The 24,856-nt window shown below is 42.4% G+C and overlaps 2 protein-coding genes and 1 non-coding gene across 12 annotated transcripts in view; 2 read left to right on the top strand and 1 right to left on the bottom strand.

Moving 5' to 3' along the window:
• Nucleotides 1-540: 540 nt before the first annotated feature.
• Nucleotides 541-11,769, bottom strand: si:dkey-150i13.2 (mitochondrial carnitine/acylcarnitine carrier protein). Of its 3 annotated transcripts, none has more exons than XM_047033931.1 (9): nucleotides 11,411-11,769; nucleotides 10,241-10,333; nucleotides 9,527-9,654; nucleotides 8,842-8,932; nucleotides 8,411-8,492; nucleotides 7,217-7,289; nucleotides 5,443-5,552; nucleotides 5,028-5,149; nucleotides 541-685 (listed from the first exon to the last, which is right to left on the bottom strand). In XM_047033931.1, exons 1-9 carry the CDS (start codon nucleotides 11,522-11,524, stop codon nucleotides 623-625), a joined length of 876 nt encoding a protein of 291 aa, XP_046889887.1. In that variant the 5' UTR covers nucleotides 11,525-11,769; the 3' UTR covers nucleotides 541-622. The 3 variants fall into 3 exon arrangements, with proteins under 3 accessions (XP_046889887.1, XP_046889886.1, XP_046889888.1); XM_047033930.1 differs by having other exon boundaries at nucleotides 8,375-8,492; nucleotides 11,411-11,767; XM_047033932.1 differs by lacking the exon at nucleotides 10,241-10,333 and having other exon boundaries at nucleotides 8,375-8,492; nucleotides 11,411-11,768.
• Nucleotides 11,770-13,594: 1,825 nt separating this feature from the next.
• The window catches only part of ndnl2 (necdin-like 2), an 11,770-nt gene continuing 508 nt past the window's right edge, over nucleotides 13,595-24,856 (top strand). Inside the window, exons 1-10 of one of the 8 annotated variants that reach the window (XM_047033825.1) lie at nucleotides 13,595-13,688; nucleotides 21,642-21,715; nucleotides 21,805-21,915; nucleotides 22,006-22,069; nucleotides 22,178-22,257; nucleotides 22,345-22,439; nucleotides 22,886-22,965; nucleotides 23,240-23,282; nucleotides 23,913-23,975; nucleotides 24,515-24,629. In XM_047033825.1, the coding sequence (XP_046889781.1) occupies nucleotides 21,653-21,715; nucleotides 21,805-21,915; nucleotides 22,006-22,069; nucleotides 22,178-22,257; nucleotides 22,345-22,439; nucleotides 22,886-22,965; nucleotides 23,240-23,282; nucleotides 23,913-23,975; nucleotides 24,515-24,629 (714 nt within the window). In that variant the 5' untranslated portion in view covers nucleotides 13,595-13,688; nucleotides 21,642-21,652. Of the gene's footprint in view, nucleotides 13,689-21,603; nucleotides 21,716-21,804; nucleotides 21,916-22,005; nucleotides 22,070-22,177; nucleotides 22,258-22,344; nucleotides 22,440-22,885; nucleotides 22,966-23,239; nucleotides 23,283-23,909; nucleotides 23,976-24,514; nucleotides 24,630-24,856 lie in introns of all 8 variants that reach the window. The other 7 variants (XM_047033821.1, XM_047033826.1, XM_047033822.1 and 4 more) reach the window with 7 other exon arrangements.
• On the top strand, nucleotides 24,164-24,290 carry LOC124477351. The gene has a single exon (XR_006957130.1). It is a non-coding gene; the product is annotated as a small nucleolar RNA SNORA11 (small nucleolar RNA).

Here is a 24,856-nt window from a genome sequence, read left to right as displayed (position 1 = left end):
TCATGCAGCAAGATAACGACCCAAAACACACTGCCAAAACAACAAAGGAGTTCATCAGGGGCAAGAAATGGAAGGTATTAGACTGGCCAAGTCAATCTCCAGACTTAAACCCTATAGAGCATGCATTTTACCTGCTTAAGAGGAGACTGAAGGGAGGAACCCCACAAAACAAACAACAACTGAAAGAGGCTGCAGTGAAAGCCTGGGAAAGCATCAAAAAGGAAGAATGCAAAAGTTTGGTGACGTCAATGGGTCACAGACTTGCTGCAGTTATTGAAAGCAAAGGATTTGCAACTAAATTAAGTCTTATTCACTTAAATATGTTTTAAGTATATCTGTTCCAATACTTTTGATCACATGACAAATGGGTGGATTCAAACAAAATGTGATATTTTCTTAGTTGTGCATCAGATCCTGATGTAAATACCTGGAAATAAAAGCTGAAACGTTGATCTCTGGTCTCACGTTCATTATTTGATGTCAAGCCCAAATGTTTTCAGTCTACAGCAAAAATAAAGGAATTCGCCTCACTGTTCCAATACTTTTGGAGGGCACTGTACGTACACACTCACACACACGTACAAACACACACATTTACACACACAGACAGACTTAGAAGTGTTCACCAGCTGGGAGCCAGCCAGTTCAAACCCTTCAGAGCAAACTCAAACCCCAGGAAACAGGCCTGAAACAGAGAGAGAGATTACAGTATTATATCAATATGATATAACGTCATTATTATTTTTGAGGGGGGGTTCTTGTTTTATTATTTTCATGAATTTATTTTCAAAAGAGAGATAAAGACAGAGAGAGGGAGAGAGAGGGAGAGAGAGGGATAGAGGTATTAACTGAGTAGTAATATCTCATCCGTAACTAGAGAGGGTATAATTTCTGGGGAAATTGTGGGGTGACTTTGCGTCACTTGCAGATGGGTCCATTTCTTTTACAAAAATTCATTTTGATTTGGTCTTTGATTGAAAACTGATATTTCAGTATATTTTATATTTAAATTAGGGCTGTCGAAGTTAATGCGATAATAACGCGTTAATGCAATCTCACTTTAACGCGATAAAAAAAATAGTGCTCTTAACGCAGGTTTCTTTTTGACCCTGGGAATCACTTGAGGTCACATGACTTTGACTGCCGACGGTAGCTGAATGATGGAGAGAGGGCTTTTAGATGGGAAGTTCCATTTCAAAAAGTTGCCAGACAGCTTGGTTGACAAAACCAAAGCTGTGTGTACAGATTGTCAGGCTGAGTTTAGTTATCACCGGAGTACTTACAGCCTAAAATATCACATGTAAGCAAAGCACACAGCTATAGCAGCAGCGTTAGCAGCAACAGCGGTAGCAGCAGCAGTGTTCGCTACGGTAATATACGGCAGACCACTCGACAATGTTAAATTTGAGATTGAATTTCCTAAATATATAACAATGTGTATTTTCAATATTGTAGGCTACATGTGTGAGTGGATAAAACTCCCTCACAATTTCCTCTTGTTATCCTCCAGTTATTTGAAGTTAAATACACCATTTTAATGTTAATCTCCCCAAATCTTTTATTGGGTTAAAATTTGAACAGATTAAATAAATTGAAAACATTTGTGATTAATCGTGATTAACTATATGAAATTATGCGATTATATATAACTATAACTATAACTATATGAAACTTGCAATAAAATATTTGAATCGCTTGACAGCCCTAATAAAAATGCATACTTATTATTTAAAGCATAGATTTAAATGCATACATGTCTTCTCATTTCCCTAATATATATATTTGTTTTCCCTTATATTTTGTTTTATTTTATTTTTTTTTATTCCCCTTAGTATTACCTTGACCCCCCTTAGTATTAGCTAGACTTTGCTCCTATTAGTTAGCTCCAGTTAGTCCACATATTTAAGTTACAATATTACTATATGTTTAATGTATGCACCTCCCTGCCAAAGTAAATTCCTTGTTTGTGCAAACATTCATGGCGAATAAAATCCCTTCTGATTCTGATGGCAGATTCGTCCTTCAAAATGGCAAATGGTGAAACATTTACATAATAGATAGTTACACTCGGATTAACCAGAAGACTTGAAACTATAATTTCTGTAAGAATAAAATAAATGTTTATACCTCTGACTGGATTAAAACCCACCACCCTTCCCACATCAGCACTGCGTCTCATCCTACTAAGCCATTCACAAACTTAGACATTTGCTGGTTCAGTTTTTGTATCCGAAAATAAGAAATTTCTCAAATGGCAAGCATTGTCAGATTTGGTCAAAGTTTAAACAGCTATAATTTAGTCCTATTTATATATGGGACATAAAAACTGGACAACGGGATGACTGGGTTGCTGCTGTAAAGAATAGCTTACTCGTAGTGCTTTATGTAGCCCCTGGCTTGTAGTGTGTAGCCCCTTGCTAGTATTTTATTTCATATTGCATTTGTTTATTGTTTTTTGTTCATATGTTGGAAACGATGCTGTTAAGTTTTATATATTTTCTATAATAATGTTTAAACAGATCATATTTACATTCGAAGTCTGTGAGCTTATTGGTTCATAAGTTTATTTGACCTGTGAACTGTCGTCGTCGAGGTATATGCAAAGCCTGTTTAAGGAGAGCCTCCCCACTCCCTATTAAGCCCCATTGTACCAAATTTTGTTGCAGTTCCACCAGAGTTCCACTGGGAGTGATCGCGTTCGAGTACAAAATGAATGGGAGTCTATGGAGCTAAACGGCTAAATTTGTCTCTTTCGCCTGATTGTCGTTGATAAATCTCAGAGTTGATGGTAGTTTTTGCATGTTCAACATGGATTACAGGTCAAAAGTTGAATGAACGAGTACTTATGTCCTTTCGATTTCTTACAGGGTAAGTCGTTGTTGCCCATAACACGCTAGCATTATGTTAACTAATGCTGATTGGTTAGTGAAGGAGTGACTACGACCAGAGATCCCGCTTGATGGCATCCAAAGCAGAACCAGAATGTCAGAGCATTAGCAACATTAGCAACAACATTAACCAGCCCAAACTCTTTCTAGAATGTGTATTGACAGGGAGAACCTGTCAGTTGTGTTGTCAATGCCTCGAGAGAAAAGAGGAAGTTACCAGAGCTTGCCGTAAAGAAAAAAAAATGACGTCATTGACATTTTAAAAGGCTTTTTAAGACAAAAAAAGCCACTTAAAAATTTTTTTACACCCAGCAGTGTGTATTTTTTTTGCCTCCTCTTTCGAATTCAGAATTCAAATTACTAGACAAAAAATTATATCCTGAGAAAAGTGGGTTTTGAGGGGTATAGCTCCATAGACCTCCATTCATTCTGCACTCGACCGTTAGCGTCCTCATATAGAACTTGAGTGGAACTGCAACCAGTTCAGAACCCTGAAGTTTCTCGAGAGTGGCAGTTCGTCCCATAGACTTGAGCTGTGTCTACTACCGCACACTTGTGCTCTTCGAGCACTGACTTTCAGTGCTTAGGGCGCTTCACCTAGCCTGACGTTGTCATACTCATAATTCTAGTCAGAATATGAGTCTGAAAACTCTCCGTTGGGCTGTGACTACGGGGCGTGTTTCAACCGAACTCGTAAAACAAATGCCTCTTCGCTCAATTGGATAGACCTACGACCAATCAGAGCAATGTAATATGTTGTTTGTTGAAAACGAATTCAACCCAAGCGCTCTTTCGTGACGTTGTTGATTACGTTACTGTTGATCATCTGTCCATCATCGTATAAAGCCCGCCCTGGCAATTTCATTGGTCCGTCCCGATTCTGGTTTTCTGTAGTTGTCCCCAATACAAGACCCTCCAGACCCAACTTCCTGACCAAATTTTTTTGTGGGCGGGGAGAAGTTGGGCTGGGAGCCAGGCTACGCTTCACCCACAAAACCAGCGGAATTCAGTGCACTGTAAGTACCCGGATGGCGCACTACAAACGGTCCAAAAAAACAGTGTACAACAATGGACACTACTCGCCCTAAACGGGCGCCATGTTGGCTACGTAGCGGAAAAGGAGGAGCCCTTTCGGCAGCTTTCTCCACTTGGGGTGGAGAAGCGCATTCATTTTGGCAGGTTTCGCCGGTGTCACGAGCAGATTTGCACCCGTCACTTCCGCCAAGTGTTTAACGTAAGTGTTCCATTTCAACTTATCAGCGACGGAGTGCACTGAATATGTAAGTGCACTGTTTTGCAGTGCACTGTATTGCAGTGTACTTCGTAAAGTGCGCGGTAGTAGACACGGCCATAATAAAGTGTAGATGCCGCATTGGCTGCTGGGCGCAAGAAATGCGGCCACCATCTTGGAAAGGTCAAGTTCCTAGTTGCTTAGCATCAGAATAAACAAGATGCCAGCACTGTGCAGTATATTCCTGCTCAAATCGGCGGATAATCGCAAACAGGGCTCAGGGCATTACTTTTCACAAGTAAGATTTATAATTTTTGGGGAAAATAATAACCATGTCCTGTATCATAGTATGACCTTTGCAGCAAAGCAAACTGCGTGAAAATCAGTTCGGTATTCAGTTTGGTATGATTAATTAAATGTGCTGACAGCTCATTGCCCCAGCCAAACAGATTACACCGAGTGGAGCAGTGGACCTTTCCAAGATGGCGGCCACACGGCTCATCAGCGCCAGCAGGCAGTAGCGGTCGATGCGGTGTCTACTCTTTATTATGTCTATGGTTCTCCCTATATTAGACATTCTCTGGTTCTACTACAGTAGTCACACGTGTTTTGTGACGTTAGTGACGTTTCCGACTGTGGCTAGCTAGTTAGCCACCATTAGCTTCACTTTTCTCCACAAAATCTTAAACTAAACCTAAACCGTCAAACGGAACGTTTACGCGAATACAAGAAAACGGGACCAATATGCGACCAAAATGTACATTTTAACACCGACATTGTCTATGTAGTGCAAATATTCTTTTTTTGGGGTGAAAGATTATAATAATAAATATGTGAGATAACAATAGGTTGTGCTCTTGACAAAGGCAAGCACACCTAATAACTGAGCAGTAATAAATAATGTTTACAGCGTTGGCAGGGAAGGCTCTTAGGAACACTGCATTGAAGCCCTTGTAGAGCGCTCTGGGCCCCTCCTCCTTCAACAGCTCCCTCAGCACATCCACCAGGCCCCGATACCTGCCATCTGCAGCTGCACACACACACCATATACACACACACATTAGGACACATACACCATACACACACACACACACACATGGACAAACACACACACACACACACATAAACACGCACACAGACATACACATTGTAAGTGGTCAACTAAGAAAGAACATGCCTGTGTTTGACAATGTTTATGACACATTATTTCAGAGGGCAGTGTTGGGACAGAGGGCTCCCCTGGTACAACAGGGTTGCTTAGGGTCACCATAGCAACACTGCTGTTGCCACTTGCCTCCCCCTTGACCCCTGACACCAGCTGACCTGTCTGGAAGTTGGACTTGAGAACGTCGGGGGGGAGAGCGATGACCCAGTTGAGGATACCGGCTACTCCACCTGCCAGGAGGATCCTGGGAGTGCTTAGCTGAGAAACGCTGACACACACACACACACACACACACACAAACAAACACACAAACACACACACATACACACACACATATATATATTAGGGCTGTCAAAGTTAACGCGTTAACGCAATCTCACTTTAACGCGACAAAAAAAAAAACGCAGGTTAACGGCTGTTATATGGAAACTATCATCCAGTTAGGCCTATCTGAAGTTAAGTACACCCTTTTAATGTTATTTCCACAAAAAAATTATTTATTGGGGTAACATGGGATTGGTAAGATTCACCCAAAGCTCGCAATGCGATCAAAACAGTGTGCACCGGACACAATGTTGGGTGATATCGCGATGCATCGTTTCTAACATCTTTGCATCGGTATAATCCAATGTATTTATATAGAATTATGTGTAGGCAAACACATTTAGTTTTTAGAAATGTGACCAATGATTTGTGACCAATAACTTTATATTCAGAGATTCCTCCTCTCTAGTTTCTCAAGCGCGCTCTCATCTCCACTGCTGTCAGTGGCCGATTCTCGTCAAGTCTCTGAGACAAGTTTCACGCGAGTTGGAGGCGTGTTTGGGCAAGTGTTTTCACGGCGGAGGAAGAGTTACGCGTTCCTACGAATTGCCATAAATCCAAGGTTTTTAAGGTTTCCAAGAAAGATGGGCAATTTGACAAGACCCAAGCAATGGCAAGATATGTCGTGCTGCTATAAAGTACACAGGAAACATGGCTAATTTAGGTAGCCTGCTCACCTGAAGAGGCTACATGCTATTTGTGTGGAGACATAGCTATGGCTAGCCACTCTAGCGCCACCTGTACCCTTGCTTTCCTACAGGTACACTTGCACTTAGAGATTCATGTTGTGTATTGTCATTTGCTTAACTACATGCTCTTATGGTTTCTTCCCTTTAGCACTTATTTTTGGTTGTTCACAATGTGTACTTCTGTTTTTGGCTACCTGCAATGCTTTGGGGCTATCTTGTTGTTATTATCAGTGACCTATGCACTTTGTAAAGCTCTCTCTTGGAAGTCGCTTTGGATAAAAGCGTCTGCTAAATGAATAAATGTAAATGTAAATGTAGCAAGAATAGTTGACCTTTTTTATATTCTAGCCTGATTTTATCTTCAGAGAATTTGTTTAATATGTGAGGTAAAACTTTCACTTTTTAGTTAATTTATGATTTACTGTCTGACAAAGAAATAAATCATTATGTATCTTATTAAATTACATAGCATCATACTATTTCGCATTGCATTTTGTTGAATCGCATTGTGTCGAATCCCGCTGCCTCGCAATAGGGGTGAATTGTATCGTATCACATTAGTAGTTGCTTTTATGTAGCTTTAATGTATTGGATTGTTGGCAGTGCATTGAGATGTGTATCGGATCGCCCTAAGTGATGGAGATGCACATCCCTAACACACACATATATATATATATATACATTCATACATATATATATACACATCTCTACCCCACCTGCCAGGAGGATCCTGGGAGTGCTGAGCTGAGACACGCTGACACACACACACATATATACACACACACACACACATCTCTACCTCAGCCTATACCATACCCTCTACTACAGCCTCTAAAGCAGCCTCTTACTCAGCCTCCAGACTGTATGTATGTACTGTATGTACAACATAGTGGTGTTGGCATGGTGGCAAGGGACTGACCTTTCACCCTCGGCTGTCAGTAAGTTCTTCAGGTACTCATAGGTGAGGAAGTACAGGCCGTTGGAGGGAACATCTGGGAGGGAGACCAGTCACATAGGATGGACATGTTATTACTTCCTGTTACATTCTAATATTCCACTACTTCCAGTTACAGTCTATTACTTGCTATCCATTATGTTGCTTCTGGCTATTTTGTTTTACTTCCTGTTACTTAATGTTACTTCTGGTTACATTATTATCATTCCTGTTGTCCGTGTTGTTACTTCATGTTACTTTATGTAAATTATTTTTCGTTAATGTTATTTCCTGTTTGGTCTTTTTAGAATGTAACACGTAGTATCAGACTGTAACAAGAACTAACAATGTAACATGTATGAATGCAGAATGTAAGTAAGTAAGTAAGACTTTATTTATATAGCACATTTCATACAAGCATTGTAGCTCAAGGTGCTTTACATAAAATCAATAAAAACAATTATACAAGTGATAAAAGTAATAATTAAAATTGCAACAATAATACAACTAATCAAAGTAGTAAAACCCTTCTGAGATAAAATTATTTAAATGCTTTGGTAAAAAGGTAGGTTTTAAGCTGTCTTTTAAAAATGTCTGGCGTGTTTGCTTCCCTAATATTTATGGTAATTTGTTCCATAGTTTTGGGGCATAATTAGCAAAGGCCGAATCACCAATCTTCTTATGACTGCTTCTGGTGACCTCTAATAGGCCTGCATTTGATGATCGCAGTGTTCTAGCTGGTGTGTAGTTTATAAGGGAGTTAGCAATGTAGCTAGGTCCTTGTCCGTGTAGAGCTTTGTATGTGAGGAAAAGGACCTTAAAGTCAATTCTGAAGGTAACAGGGAGCCAGTGTAAAGTAGCTAGGACAGGACTAATGTGTTCTCTCCTTTTAGTTTTGGTTAATAATCTAGCTGCAGAATTTTGAATGTATTACTTACAGTTTACATTGTTTTAATTCCTGTACAGCTAGTTACTTCCTGTTACATTATTTTACATTGTTTTACTTTCTGTCGCAGGACTAATGTTTAACCTTCATAGTTATTTATCAGCATCACAAAAAACAAAGAACATAGACACACACATCCACACACACACATGCACACAGACAAGCAAACACACAAACAAACACTCTCTGTCTGTAACCTCTGAGGAGCGTGAGGACGGTGCCCTTGTACACACTGCGGATGCCCTGCTGCCTGTAGAGGCTGACAGCACAGTCCAGAGGACCCGCATACCTCAGCTGACCCCCACTGGCCTGCACCTGGAACACACACACACAAGCATGTACACACGCACACAGACACACACAATCTATATTGTCACTGTGTTGGCAACAACCTGTTTGTAGTTAAAAATAATAAATTGAATCTGTAGTTTAAAATAATAAATTGAATCAACAAAACATAAATTATTCACAAACACACACATACACACAGTGGCGGTCCTAGCACATTGTGCGCCCAGGGCGAGTTCATCACTCCCCCCCCCCGCCCCCCCTCCCCCCGGGAGGAAGAATTCTTGCCGGCGCCCCGACAGCCCCTGCATACAAACACCTGCACAAATACACACACAAAAACACACACACACATATATCATCTCATGTGTCTTGCCTGCAATAAGCACTTGACTCTTTCTCCTGGAGCCACGATGACGGTGGTGAACACTCCAGCCAGACACCCAGCCAGATAGACCTGAGCATACCTACACACAAACACACACATACACACTCACACACACGTACACACATACATACACACACAGAGGGGAAATTAGGGGAGGGAGGAGGGTGAGGGTGTAGGGGGTGGGAGGATGACAGCCAATAGGGAGGCCCACAAACACAGTTATATTTAGAGTTCCTATTCCAACTATTCTAAACACACATTAACACCGGCAGTGGAGACACTTACACAAACACACTAAAGTATCATCTGAACACACACTTACACAAACACACTAAAGTATCATCTGAACACACAGAGAGACTGAAAGATAGACACATAGAGAAGCAGACAGACAGACATTCAGGCAGACAGGAAGACAGACAGGAAGACAGACAGGAATACAGACAGACAGGAAGACAGACAGCAAGACAGGCAGACAGACAGACAGACAGACAGGAAGATAGACAGGCAGACAGACAGGCCGACAGACAGTCAGACAGACAGGTAGACAGACAGGAAGACAGGCAGGCCGACAGTCAAACAGACAGGAAGACGGACAGACAGGCAGAAAGAAAGACAGGAAGACAGACAGGAAGACAGGCAGATAGACAGGAAGACAGACAGACAGACTCACGTTAGGGGCTTTCTGGGATCCGACTGCTGGAGCTGCTTCCCCAGACCGAAGCCAAAGAAGCTGATGGCCATCATAGGAGCCACCCCAGCCAAGGGTGCTCCCATCCCCTTATACAGCCCCAACACGCCCTGCACACACACAATACATACACACACCATACACATATGTGGTGGGTGTGTGTGTATGCATTTACATTTACATTTATTCATTTAGCAGACGCTTTTATCCAAAGCGACTTCCAAGAGAGAGCTTTACAAAGTGCATAGGTCACTGATAATAACAACAAGATAGCCCCAAAGCATTGCGGGTAGCCAAAAACAAGAAGCACACATTGTGAACAACCCAAAAATAAGTGCTAAAGGGAAGAAACCATAAGAGCATGTAGTTAAGCAAGTTACAATTACACAACATGAATCTTTAAGTGCAAGTGTACCTGTAGGAAAGCAATAAAAATAGGATTAGCTCAAATAGAATACAACAGTTTAAAACAGCTACCACTAACCAACAAGAGCAACAGTCTAAGCAAGAGTCATTGTGATCCTTGAGGAAACTAACATGGGGTTCAGCAAACCATTCCTAAGTACCGTGGTACTCCCGGAACGAGTGCGTCTTGAGCCTTCTCTTGAAGGTGGAGAGACAGTCTGTGTCCTGTATGCGTGTGTGCGTGCGTGACTGTGGGTGTATGTATGCATGTACTGTATGTGTGATTGTTACCTCTTTGGAAACTGTCTTGCGGAAGCAATCGTATGCTCCTGTATAGAGAGCCCCATTACCAGAGTGGACTTTAGGCTGTGTCTGTAACCTCACCTGTAAACACACACACACAGTCCTGTAACCTCACCTGTAAACACACACACAGTCCTGTAACCTCACCTGTAAACACACACTAATCTGTAACCTCACCTGTAGACACACACTAATCTGTAACCTTTTGTGTGGTTGTGTGAGTCAGCATGTATATGTGTGAGTGTGTGCGGAGGGTTAGGACTGAGGCAGGATGGTGATATTAGAGAAGGTGTGGTCACAGATAAAGAAGCACCACAGAGTGTGGTAAATCAACCAGAAGAAGCATCTCCCTTCATCTGCTAGTCTGAAAGCTCCCCAATACACAGGGCAGAGGGCGAGGGCAAAGACTCTGTCTGCTGTGGGAACAACTCTTACATTTAGTCATTTAGCAGTCGCTCTTACAGTAAGTACAGGGACACTCCCCCCGAGGCAATTAGGGTGAAGTGCCTTGCCCAAGGACACAACGTCATTTGGCACGGCGGGGAATCGATCTGGCAACCGTCTGATTACTAGCCCGACTCCCTCACCGCTCAGCCATCTGACTCCCACTCTTACCCCAGGAGGGAACAGCTTACAGGTTAGATATAAATACTCACCGCCAGTCACAACCAAGACAAACGTACTCTCCCCCCCCCTCCCTCACTCTCTCTTATAATGCGAAAGGAGCTGGGGAAACTTCAGCACGCGCAGGGGGCCTTAACGGTAGGAGTCACCGCCACTAGCGCGCTAAACCCTACAAGAAGGTCAGCCTACTCTGTCTCTCTCTTTGTAGCCTTCGGCTATTTCTCTCTAGCCGTGGGAAAACAAGTTTCAAAAGAAAGGAGCCACACATCTCATCCTGCCAGCTTGACGGATCAGCAGGTTAAAAACTGGACTTCCAACTTCCACTAATCCGCTCAGTCGTTTACCGCCCACGGCATGTAAGCCGTACGGCTACACGGTATTAAAATATGTTTCCATTCCATCAAACTGCATTAGGCCTGCTATTCCCGTGCGCACACGCATACCCAAACCCAACACACAGAATGTGCACCAGGCCTAAATGAAGCATATGCGTCATGCTAAAATGGATCATCATTAACAGTTTGAATCAATCACCTTGATGGTGTCGAGAGGGTGTCCCGCGAACAGAAGGCATGCGCCACCGACTCCTCCAGCCGCAAAGTTTTTAAGCGGAGAGATCCGCTTCTCCGCGAGCTCCCCGTTTCCCATCCTCTACCTGCTTCGCCAAATACGACGGCGCTCTTGTCTTCACTCTGACGCCTAAAACCAGTCCAAATATGAGCAACCCACTAAAAGTTTACATACGAGCACGTCTATTACACTGGGTGAACGCACAGCGAGCCTCCTGTACTACGCCCGGAATGACACTGGACTTTAACTTCATCAACCGTCAACAACTCTGTCTGATAAGCAGGCGTCTGCCGCGCGGTAACGACCTCTCGTGACCGTCCTCTTTCAGTAGCCTACTACAGGCAGGCGGGGCTGTTTTGTACAGAATGCGGTCTACACTGTGCCTTGAATTTGTTTTATGATGTTATGTATGGCATCATTAAATACAGCCACATGTCTGGGCCACGCGGTCTCTTCGTGTTTCTGTGTTCCTAAAACACATGCTTTGCAGACACAAATGCATGCGATTTTGGTTTACATAAAAGTTTATAATCAAACTTTGTTTGGATGTTAATGTTCATGTTAGGGTTAGTTTTTTTTTACAAGTGGTCGCTTTAGGCAGGGCCGGATTAAGACAATGGGCTTTGGGGGCTGCAGCCCCGGGCCTCGCCACCAGGGGGGCCTCAGGTTGCCCGATGTCGAGTGAGTCAACGGCACCGCTCATAACATTAGAAAAATTCTGAGTGAAAACAAAAATAATGTGCGAAAATGTCCGGTTAAGGAAAGCAGAGAGTGTGGCCAAAATCCGCGATGGGACTAAACTCGAATAGCTTCGGCAACTTTTTATAGTACAAAATCGTAGTCAATCGAAAGGAGATGCAGTCTTTCGACACACCCTCCAATCATCAAGCAGAAGCCCAGCGTCCAGGCCAGCCCACTCCACTCCACCATTCACTCCCAGAGACGCTGAGCGTCCAGAGAAGAATAAAATGGAAGGGAAAAAGATGCCAGGAGGAACTGAAAAAGCCAGGTAAAAAAAGAAAGATCTGTCACTTCATAAATCTAGGTTCCTGCAAGGATGGGAACGATATGTTTTCTCAAAAGCCCTGAATCTTTCAGGTAAACATTTGGGTTGTAATTTCCGGAAAATATAGCTAAGAATATGACTCAAACGTAATGTTCATATTAGGCTAGGCTACATAAAGCTAAAAAAAAAAATTGCACTGAAACGTATGTAAAAATTACCGCTCGCGCGCCGTGCGCGCTCGCATTAATGTGAAGTTCCAATTTAACCTCACATCAAAACCATGACTAGGAAGGCTATTAGGTTCGGGTTAAGCACCAAATGTAAATCAGTTTTTATTTTATTTTAGGGGAAGCTAAGCTTCCATTGCAGTCTTAAAGAAATCGCCACTGCACCAACACTTTCTGCTTTTGAGTTCAATTTTCACTTTATCTCAGCCTACTACCTTGAACGGACCACCTAGCTACATAAACACATTCCCGAATTCAACGGCGGCGTCATTATTTCGATCAGCGTAACCGGCGTAGTGCAAGCGTAGGGTTTGGGTTCGGTGGGAACAAATTTAAGGTTCGGCCGAAACCGAATCCCGTCCAAAAGCCCAATATTCGACCGAATCCGAATCCTGGATTCGGTGCATCACTACATAGAGCATGACATACTGCACCAACTTCTTTCTTTTCTTTCAACTTGTTCTCTACTTTGAAGAGCTCATTGATGAGTTTGCATTGAGAAAGAGCAGAAAACTGAGCTTTTAATATCACTGATGTGATGATGGTGAGTCACATGTTTAAACTGATCATATTTATAGAGTGGCTCTGTGGACTTTAAAGCACTGATGTGTCAGTGCACCCGGGGTGGGTTGGTGTGCGTGTCATGATGTGCGTTGGGACGATATAGGGGCCTCATCCTGGTAATTAGCCCCAGGCCTCAAAATGTCTTAATCCGGCCCTGGCTTTAGGGTAACTCACACTGTATTAGACTCAATAGTGAAACTGATCTGCGTTGATTGGCAGATGTAGGCTACAGGCTGAAGTCGCAGCTTTGTCTTCAGAACGCGGTTTTAAGGAGCGACTGACCTCTCACTCCAAAACGGTAGGCGGCGGTGAAGCACCTCGCAGCGGAATGCTGTCCGACAACCAAAACAAAAGCAAGAAGAAGCCATCAAACGCGTCCTCTTAAACAGACTAACGACCCTCTCAGGTTGGAGTTTGCAAGCGGGAATTTGAGCTGAAGTTCTCGGTGAGTTATTTTTTATGAATGAGTTGAATTATCTTATTTGATATGAAACCTAAAACATTCTGGCAAACCCTTTTTAGACATTCTCAGTCTCACTGACTAAGTGTAGCATTAAACCAACTAGTCAGTTGATCACAAAACAATAGCTTGAGCCAGAGCTACTGTAGCTGAAGTTTTCATAACAGGAGCCAGCTTCAGCTGCGGGGACACACTTAGCATGCTAGCTAGCTAGCAAAGAGAAGGGTTAATTTGTTAAACCTGCGTACTTATGATTTAGCGTTTGGTTTTAAAAACCAGCAAGATAACTCAGTGTTGTTTCAGTGTGTCTAAACGTGAAAGCAACTCATTTCTAAGGTTTGAGCAGAGAATGTCTAATAAGGGAGAACTGACACTCTCGGGAAACTTCCGGGTTCTGAACTGGTTGCAGTTCCACTCTAGTTCCATATGAGGGCGCTAACGGGGAGTGCCGAATGAATGGAGGTCTGGGGAGCTATACCAGAGCCTGTTTAAGGAGAGCCTCCCCACTCCCTATTAAGCCCCATTGTACCGAATTTTGTTGCAGTTCCACCAGAGTTCCACTGGGAGTGATCGCGGTCGAGTGCAAAATGAATGGGAGTCTATGGAGCTAAACGGCTAAATTTGTCTCTTTCGCCTGATTGTCGTTGATAAATCTCAGATTTGATTGTAGTTTTTGCATGTTCAACATGGATTACAGTTCAAAAGTTGAATGAACGAGTGCTTATGTCCTTTAAATTTCTTACAGGGTAAGTCGTTGTTGCCCATAACACGCTAGTATTCTGCTAACGAATGCGTATTGGTTAATGAAGGATTGACTACGACCAGAGATCCCGCTTGATGGCATCCGAAGTAGAACCAGAATGTGCGTTACCTGTAACCTCGAGCGCTAAACAGTTAATGACATGAAACTCTGACGTAGGTAAAAATCGTCTGCTTGTTCAGAGCACCAACCCTAAAGTATGCGTGTTCACTAAAGTTGTTTATCTCTACTATAATATGGATTTAACCATAGTAGACCTAGTAGGATATGTAATCGATCACTCAGAGGCCCCGGTAAATTCCTTCGGAGCGTGGAGATCCACTGTAAGTGACTCAGAGGCCTTAAGTTAAAACCTACTCCAAAAGTCTATGTTCATAATCAGTTAGCCGCATCAACCAGACTAGATCTAAGTTTTCACCGCCGTAGCTTGATAGATACGTTTCAAAGAGAACAAGTAACGTCAAAATTCACAACAATAGTTTATTATCTAAATAGTAAGATGATCAATACAATGATAATGAAATATCATCAAATACAAAACATACCTTCAGAGCAATGGTTAACAAAGGTATTCACAATGAAGACTAGGCGCCTAACGCACCGGAGCTGTATCGTAAACAAAACTCGAAGTGATTGGTAAAACTTCTTCCTATATACACCCAAACCTGACTAAAATGGGGACACCGGTCACATGACTGAAAAGTTGTGTAACGGATACAAATTCAAATTGGATCATTAATCAAGGCTGCAGTAGACCAAGTGGTTTCCTTGCAAGACAAGGGAATATGTTAAACACATGTTGGTCTGCTGCAAGCACAAACTCTGTAAACCATGTACATGTTACAGTACTAAAATGATTACTAGCATGTAATACATAAAATAAGAAACAAAAGCATATCAAACATGACATTAAAATCTGTTTAGAACCTTATTTTTAAAGAACACAACTTTTAATGATAATTTTAGTCTTCCTCTGTCTACCTTCCTCTTCAACTGTTGAGACCACCTCTTCAGAGGTGTGTCATTAAAGTGATTGTCATTTTAGCATTCATGCAAATCAACAACTGTCCCAGACGAGTGTCTGGGTGACCAGTGACAAAGGGGCTGCCAAAACAGCCCTACACAGATAAGATTGACTAGACGTCATTTGAAATAACGTAAATTGTTTCCACTTCTGTTGTCGAAGCAATTGTGATCGACTTAGGCGGGTAACGTTACAGCTTAGCAACCAAACTATCGTGATTCAACTCAGCTTCAGTTGGGGCTGGGCGATAAATCGATAAATAACTATCGAAGTAATGACTTCCCTCGATAAAGATATTGTATTATTAATTCATTTTCAATAATATCGATAATGTCGATAGAGAATAATTAGGAACAGCAGTCCATTTAATTTCTGTGCTGCGGCAGGAAGTTGCGGAGAAATGGTAGCCCACACTCACCAAAATATACTGAGCATCTCGAGTGGAGTAGCTAATGTTAACCGCGGAAAATTAGTCTTTGCCGACAACAATGGCAGCGATATAGCCATGGTGAGGGAGGAACTTCCAGTGAAGAAATTATTGATAAAAAGGGTTCGTTTTCTTCGGTTATTCAGAAGTTGTTTGGCTTTTTGGAATCCGATAAAGAGTAGAGCAATGTTCGGTGCAAATTGGTGTAGTAAACAAACAGGTGGCTACCAAGTCTGGTAATACGACAAACTGCAAATGTGGACTTCTTGTTGACCTCGACCTACGGTCTCGGTTAACAAACGTTTTAACAAATCTCTGCTTACAAAGGTGTTGGTAGATCTGTCGAAAGTCTATTTGTTTTTTAATATAATATAACAACACGTAGGAAAATCCCAAATCAAACACGACGAATCTGAAGCAGACGCCATGTTGTCAACATCTCAAAGGTAACCGCTTGCTAGATCCGTAAATCGTTTGGAGAGGTCCGTAAACGTTTTTGCGGATTTCGTCTCTGAACCAATAAGAACAGCGTATTGGTCCAATTATAATACTAATATATAAGAAACCTTTTTTACCACCTGAAGCAAAATCACTTGTTGGAACATGCAGAAAGTGTGAGTTTGCGCCGGGGTATTGATAGGTAGGTTATTGATAAAAAGCAAGGTTTTAAAAAGCTTTTACTTGACCCCAGGTACGTGCTCCCTGGCTGCAAACATTTCTCTCACACCGCTCTGCCTAAACTTTATGCAGAGTGTAGAGGAGACTTATTTAGCTACTACTACAGATCTGTGGTCTATCGTTTAATTATCGTTATCAAATGTAAATATAAATATCTATATCGAAAAAATGTTACCCATATCGCCCAGCGCTAGCTTCAGTTAGCTCTAGGGCAATTCCGTTATGGATGTGACATTTGTACTCAAAATGACAAGAACAATTTCTCAGTAAAACAAAACTTCTTACAATATATTTAAATTAGTCATGCATATTCTGAAAGTACTCAATGGGTAGAAATAGAGAAGGAAAACTATTTTTTGCCAAAAATATTTTTCAGACACAAAATTTCATTTCATTTTCATTTCATCAGTCATTTTCTGGAGACTATACTTTTTTCTGTAACTCTGTGAACCCCTAAGTCTAATGTAGAAAGTTTGATATTGACATGATCATGGAGTCTTCGGTGAACATAAAAATAGCCATTTTTAAAACATGTAGTCTTTTATGCAGAATTGAGGAAAAACCTGCGTTATGGATGTGACATTATTCTGTTATGGATGTGACGTGTCTGAAATACACACAGAATCTGTTGGGAAATCAAGAATCAAACTTTCACAGCGCTTTTCTCAACATCTAAAATGACTTGTGAATTAGTTTTAACATTAAGCAAACCATCTGAAATGTCACAGGAGATTTTCAAGATGACCACCAAAATAGTAATGATACTTGCGTCAGTGTACAAAGTCAATTGCTCTGGGTACAAGAAAAGGACCCCTTATCTTTTTTGTTGTTGTCAAAGTTGTTGTCAAATTACTATTATACAAGTTCAGAATGGTCACCAATCATCTTTAGCTGTGAATACTCTCACACAGTCTTACAAATGATTTAGAGTAATGGAACACATACAAGTTTTTTTTAAATATTTGTCTTTTTTGGAAAACCAGCATTTCGGATATGACGTTTGAACATCATGGATGTGACCCGTCTGGACCAGTCTTCTGCAAATTACATAAAACGCCTACATGAATAGTGATTTTCAAAATTAAACTATTAATTAAGCACTGAAATTAAAAACACTGAGTTACAAATAAACTGTTAAATACCCCCAAAACACAGTCAATGACCCCTTTAAGACATCTGATCAAGATCAGAAATCCCATTCTGATCTTTGATCGAAGCTGTCAACTCTACCTCAGCTTGATCCGACAGGTAGCGCGAGCAAATTACAGAGCGCCGCCTTAAATGCCTAAACCAATCGAGTCCCTCGAGCACTTTCGAGTTGCCTCTCTAGTAGGAAGTAAATATTACAAACATGGAGCGGGGATCGAGGTTATGGCAAAGACGGTTACGGCAAGACAATTAGGTTACTCGAAATTTCAGTATCACTGGAGAAGATGTTGATCGTTGAAGACATGTTTAGGCTATATCATGTTACCAATGATTCCGTTTCACTGAAACACGTCGATGAAAGGGGTTATAACAGCCGAAAACACGATTGTCAGCTTTGCCGTTTCATTTGAGAACATTTCCATTGTGTTGTGAACAGTGTATTGTGAAGATTTACATTAGGGATGGGCATTCGACTAAATTGTCTTAATCGATCGTCGGGAGAATTAACGATCGATTTTCGATTAATCATTAACATTTTTATATTAAAATTAACTATTTAAAGGCTATATTAAAATGCAATGAAAATAAAAAAAACACAGCGTGTTTCCGCATTGAGATCTGTAGCTATTACAAGAAAAACAACTATTTCTGTAACTCCTAGAAGCGGAGCCGACAGCTAGAAGCCTGTGCTCAAACACAACTGACCCTCGTTTTTTTTTACGGCTAATTAACAAAGCTTCATAAAAACCTTCGCCCTCAACAATACTTCAGGGTAGCATATCCATCTCGATGGACTTGCAGATCCGTTGGGTAATTTTCTCTGCTCGTTGTGCATCGCACTCCTCAGTTCTAACACCGAGAGCAGGATGCACTGCCACTAACCAGGGTCGGATGTACGTTCTTCAAGTGGTACATCATTTGAGTCGTGGAGGAGTTGTATTTATACTCATTTTTGCAGTGTTGGCAGTGAACAAAGTAATTTTTTAGTCAATATGGTCTCACGCTACACTTCACCGTGACTTCTTCATGTTTACTTTTGAAATACATGGAAACTCGCCGGTAACTGAGTAGGCCTGTGGCGTTTTTTTCCAAACATTGGCTTCATTTGGTAAAATGTTTAATTGCTGCCACATAGCGAAATCCATTGCATTCCTTCAAGACTCACACTACGCAACAGAACACGCATTCGTTTTATCGATGAACAAATAATGTAATCGATCAAGTTCTTAATGATCGATAATCGATCGTCGATTAATTATGCCCATCCATAATTTACATTGTGTAGCGTCCGTAACGTCACGTCCATAACGTCATTAAAGTTTTTAAAAGTAACAAAGGGCCAAGATTTGTTAATTAAACTAACCATTGGTATAAATAAGTTTGAAAATCTTAATCAATCAACGTGAAATTTACCGCACGTGAACGAGCCACTGACCCCGCCTTGCCCCCTCCCATAAATGAATATGCAGATGGACTATGAATGCGCTCCTGAGATCATTTCTTTGTCTGAATTACCATATTTCTTTGAATAAACAAATACAAATGTGGTCGGGAAAATCGGTCTGGAGTTGCTCGGTCCGGAAAAAACTAATGCCCGAACAAAAGCCGTTTGGACCAATCAAATTGTCAGGGTGGGCTTTATACGATGGACAGATGATCAACAGTAACGTAATCAACCACGTCACTAAAGCTTGGGTTGAATTCGTTTTCAACAAACAACATATTACATTGCTCTGATTGGTTGTAGGTTTATCCAATTTAGCGAAGAGGCATTTTTTTTCCAGGTTCGATTGAAACATGCCCCATACTCACAGCCCAACAGAGCGGTTTCAGACTCATATTCTGACTAGAATGATGAGTATGACAACGTCAGGCTAGTGATCATCCACATTAATGATCAAACTTTTATTTTTATGCTTTTTGAATAGTCACCGTGCCTTTACCAGGACGCAACGTCATTTTGCATGACCGGGATTCCAACCGGCAACCTTCTGATCGGTAGCCCGATTGCCAAACTGCTCAGCCATCTGACCCTTAAATAATAATTCTACTATAATGAAAGAAAGAGCTCAATATTAATGGATCAGCAGTTGTCAGAATATGTGACCCCACTGTAACTGCGTAGTAAAGGAGTTAAACTAAATATTGTACACGTACTGGCAGACAATGTGCAGCTGCGGTCACAGTTTCTGACGGGTCACAGCTTCTGACGGGTCACAGTTTCAGACGGGTCACAGCTTCTGACGGGTCACAGCTTCTGAAGGGTCACAGCTTCTGACGGGTCACAGTTTCAGAGGGGTCACAGCTTCTGACGGGTCACAGCTTCTGACGGGTCACAGCTTCTGACGAGTCACAGCTTCTGACAGGTCACAGTTTCTGAGGAGTCACAGCTTCTGACGGGTCACAGCTTCTGATGGGTCACAGTTACAGTTTTCGGTGCAACACCGGCTTCTGCGTTCGTGACAGGCAGGTACTGCCCGTAGTAGTATTGTATTGCCTTGTTTTTTGCAGATTTCTGTGAAACTTGCTAAATAAACATGAGCTAGCTACACTCTTTAAACTGAGATAAATTGGCCAAACAAGTTATAGATATTTGTTTGTGGAAGAAAGTGAAACCCTTTTAGCTATGGGAAGGAGTATATATAGTTTTTTGGGGGTGGGATTCTGGTTTTCCACTAATCACTAAAACGGTCAATAACTTTTAAACAAAACAAAATAATTATTATCTGTCTGCTGTTATACATTGTCCAGTGCCCACAGTTTTCCTCTATCTTGTAACAAAAGTGGTAGAAAATGAAGGTGTACAGACAGAAGATAATTGTAAAAAATTGCTGCGTGAATGTTTTTGATAAAGGACGATTTGCCTAAAGTAATCATACATATATTTATAGAATTATGAACCCCTTATTCTCTTCAATATGGTTAACAGTTCAGGTGTATGATCAAAAAATCATGAAAATGAATGTAAATATTAGAGCTGTCAAACAATTAAAATATGTAATCGTATTAATGTCATAGTTAACTCGCGATTAATCGCACGTTAATCTATTCTAAATGTCCCTTGATTTCTTTTTCAAATTTTAATGCTCTTATCAACATGGAAAAGTGGTTCGGATTGCTTCGTGCAAATTTTTTATTTTTTATTGAACACAACATTGCAATTGCCTGGCTTTGACGAGCGGGCGGAGAATTCGCATCAGCTGTGTGCTCGGCCAACAAAATTGTATTTTAGACTCCACAACGTGCTGCAATGATAGCTCAGTTCACAACGACAGTTCACACTGATCACTTTGGTTTTGTCAATGGAACCATTTGGAAACCTTTTAAAAGTAAACTTTCCATTCAGAATCTTATTGGCATCCATTTCGGCGTCTGGCGCTGGTAATCAACTCAAAACGTAACGTTAGCCTACTACCAGAAAATGTCTAATATCCGTAAACGGGCCCTGCTACTACTCTTTAGCTGGCTCGCAAGCCCAAACAAGTGTGTGTGGCGTGCCTGTTGTTTTGTTTCCGGTCTAGCTAGATCCGGTGCGGTATTGTAGTTTTTCTAAGGTCAGTGGTTGTTGCAACAGAATGTGAAAAAAACTACAAAGTTTGCTAGGTCAAAAAGAGCATTAATCGTGCAATAAAAAAATTTACGCCGTTAATTTGGGTTTGCGTTATCACCGTTAATAACGCGTTTAACTGACAGCACTAGTAAATATGAATATACATAGACATGCCACAATACACAATGGACGAGGGACAACCTTAGAAAATGGCGCCCAAACAAGACAATGTTGCCATTTACCTAGAATTCAACGCAGTGTGACGTCAACTTCGCATTCACTATAGTGTTTCTAAGGTTTGACTGTCTATAGTGTCATAGTTAACTGTTGCTGTTGTCGCCTGAGCCCAGACCACGTGACCATGTCGCAGAGAAGGAAAGTGTCGCACGCACTGCAGTCCAGCTGCCAGACCAAGACAGCTCAGGTTCGATATTCATCTGACATATTCTGCTGTTTTGTCATCTGCTTCTGTCACAGTGTTCTTATGTGTGTGTGTGTGTGTGTGTGTGTCAGCGACCAGAGACATTGCTGGGTGATGATGATGATGAAGAGGGAACCCAGCCCAGCTCTTCTCAGGTGCAAAGAGGTCTGGACAGGCTCACACCTGCGCAGGTGGACCTTAAGGTGAAGCTCATACACTGGTAGACTGTGTTCTAGAGGTCAGCAAGAAGACAGTGTTCTAGATGTCAGCAGGTTGACTGTGTGTGTTTTTAGATGTCAGAGGTGGTGCAGTTCTTTCTGGTGAAAGATCAGAAGAAGATGCCCATACGCAGAGCAGGTAGTAAACACACACTCATATACATATTTACACACACACTTGTTGTTTTTCCTGGCTGTAATGGTGTGTGTTGTTCCTGGCTGTAATGGTGTGTGTTCCTGGCTGCAGACATAGTGAAGCATGTGTTGAAGGAGTACAGGAATATCTACCCTGAGATCATGAAGCGAGTGGAGCGCACCCTCGAACAGGTACACGCTGCACAGGAAGTGCCCCACAGTAGAACAGGAAGTGCTCATATGGTAGGATGGATGTAAACATGGTGCCGTGTCCTGCAGGTGTTTGGTCTGAAGGTGGTGGAGATAGACATCAAGAACCACGTCTACATGCTAATCAACAAACTGGAGTCTGTGGAGGGAGCCGCTTTCAGTGTGTACGTCTCTCCTGCTGCACGTCTCTCCTCCTGCTGCACGTCTCTCCTCCTGCTGCACGTCTGTCCTCCTGCTGCACGTCTCTCCTGCTGCACGTCTCTCCTGCTGCACGTCTCCTCCTGCTGCATGTCTCCTCCTGCTGCACGTCTCTCCTCCTGCTGCACGTCTCTCCTCCTGCTGCACGTCTCTCCTGCTGCGAGTGGTCTCCTGCTGTACGTCTCTCCTTCTGCATGTCTCCTCCTGCTGCACGTCTCTCCTCCTGCTGTACGTCTCTCCTTCTGCATGTCTCCTTCTGCACGTCTCTCCTTCTGCACGTCTCTCCTTCTGCACGTCTCTCCTTCTGCACGTCTCCTCCTGCTGCACGTCTCTCCTGCTGCACGTCTCTGTGGGTCCTTGTGGGACGAGGAATCTACGTCTTATATATATGTGTGTGTGTGTGTGTGTGCAGGGGTCCCAGCACTCCAAAGTCAGGCCTGCTCTTCGTCATCCTCAGCATCGTCTTCATGAAGGGAGGAGTTGTCAAGGAGAGTAAGGATCTAACTCCTCCTCCTGCTTATTACATCACAGTTGACAAGGGCCGGGTTTCCAAGATTCGTTAAGAAGCTCTTAACGCTAAGAGCTTCTTAGGAGCGTTCTAAAAACGCTCTAGAACGCTCCTACGAAGCTCTTATTGTTAAGAGCCTCTTAACAAATCTGGGAAACCCGGCCAAGGTGAGTAAGGATCTAACTCTTCCTCCTGCTTATTACATCACATCGCTATGCTGATTAGCTCGGTGAAATCCATAATGCTTTGTGTTTGCAGGCCTGGTGTGGAACACATTGAAAAAGCTCAGAGTGGATCCAGGGTGAGTGTGTGTGAGTTGACTGTGCGTTTGCAGAGCAGGAAGAGTGTGTGTGTCCACTGTACTATGTAGGGGTGGGCAAAATAATCGAATTTCGATGCATCGCAATAGAATTGTTTTTCAATTCACATCGAGACAAATTCGAAATAATTTGATGAAATGTGTTACGCTGTACTCCATTTGCGTGTTGTTTAAATGAGCGCTATATGGTAATGGTAGTCAGTGAAAGCGGCCTTGGACCCCATAAAGTGCGTAGCATACACATCAATCTTGCTACACAGCGAGGACTGCATGTAGCTCGTGTCAGCTGCCTGCGAAGCCGGGTGAGAAGAGTGACGCCTGACCCCTAACCGCCTGACCCCTAACCGCCTGAACCCCAACGCCTGACCCTTAACCGCCTGCCCCTTAAACAATTTTTGTAGGCTTGGGCCTAGAGAGTAAACCCCTTTGTTAAATTAGAAATATTATAAGAGATTTTCAATTTACATATTTTGCAACATCTTATCAAAAACATTTTTCTCGAACATTTGAATCGAAAACAGTCGAACCGTCAACATTGTATTGAATTTTGTATCAAATTGTGAGAACCATAGCGTCCCACCCATAGTACTAAGTCAGTGTGTTGATCAGCAGGGAGAAGCACGAGGAGTTTGGAGACGTAAAGAAGATGGTGACTGACGAGTTTGTCCGCCAGAGGTGAGACTCTCACACACACACTTCCTCTCTCAGTCCCCTTCACACCCACCCAGGTGTGAACAGCTCTGTAGGATGCTAGTGTGTCTGCGCTAATGTGTCTGAGCGTGGCTCAGAGGTTAAGGGTGCTTGCTCAGTAATTATAAGGTCACAGGTTGAATCCTCATCGTCACTAGGTTGTGTCCTCCATACTGGTGTGTTCAGAGCAGGTGTCTCTAAGACCATAGTCATCTGTTTATACCACGCCACACATCAACATGAGCTGGAAGAGACCCAGACACCAGCAGAAGTGTCTGGTCCAACTAGTCTCCTACACAATACACACACCAACCCTAACCCACATTTTACACACTCACCCAATGAATACCACTATCACACATACCTATCATTTGAATGTTAGCCTTTACATGTGAATGCTTCTGTGTAAAGGTCCTGCATGTCATGCATCCTGCAACAACATAGTGTATTCATTTAGCAAATGCTTTTATCCAATAGCAGTAGTTATGCATCCTGAACCTGTGTGTGTGTGTGTGTGCGTGCAGGTACCTGGAGTATGTGCGGGTGCCTCACACCGAGCCTGTGGAGTTTGAGTTCCACTGGGGTCAGCGTGCCGACATTGAGGTGTCAAAAGTCAAACTGCTGGAGTTCATGGGTCAGGTGAGCTCGTACTGAACACTGGTTGTTGGGTGACGTATTCCGTGTGTGTGTGTGTGTGTGTGTGTGTGTGTGTGTGTGTGTGGTTAAAATATAATCTTTATTGTGGTGGTGGGGGGACTGGCACTGGCAAGGTATATACATACATGAAATTATTATTTCCTTAAAATCAGGGGGGGTGGGGGGTTAGACGTTATAATGTGTGAGGGGATGGTTGAGGTTGATAATTG

Source organism: Hypomesus transpacificus, chromosome 14, assembly GCF_021917145.1.
Source record: "Hypomesus transpacificus isolate Combined female chromosome 14, fHypTra1, whole genome shotgun sequence".
Taxonomy (NCBI): Eukaryota; Metazoa; Chordata; class Actinopteri; order Osmeriformes; family Osmeridae; genus Hypomesus; species Hypomesus transpacificus.
Note: the sequence above shows the minus strand (reverse complement) of the source record. Positions and strands in the feature narration are given on the sequence as shown.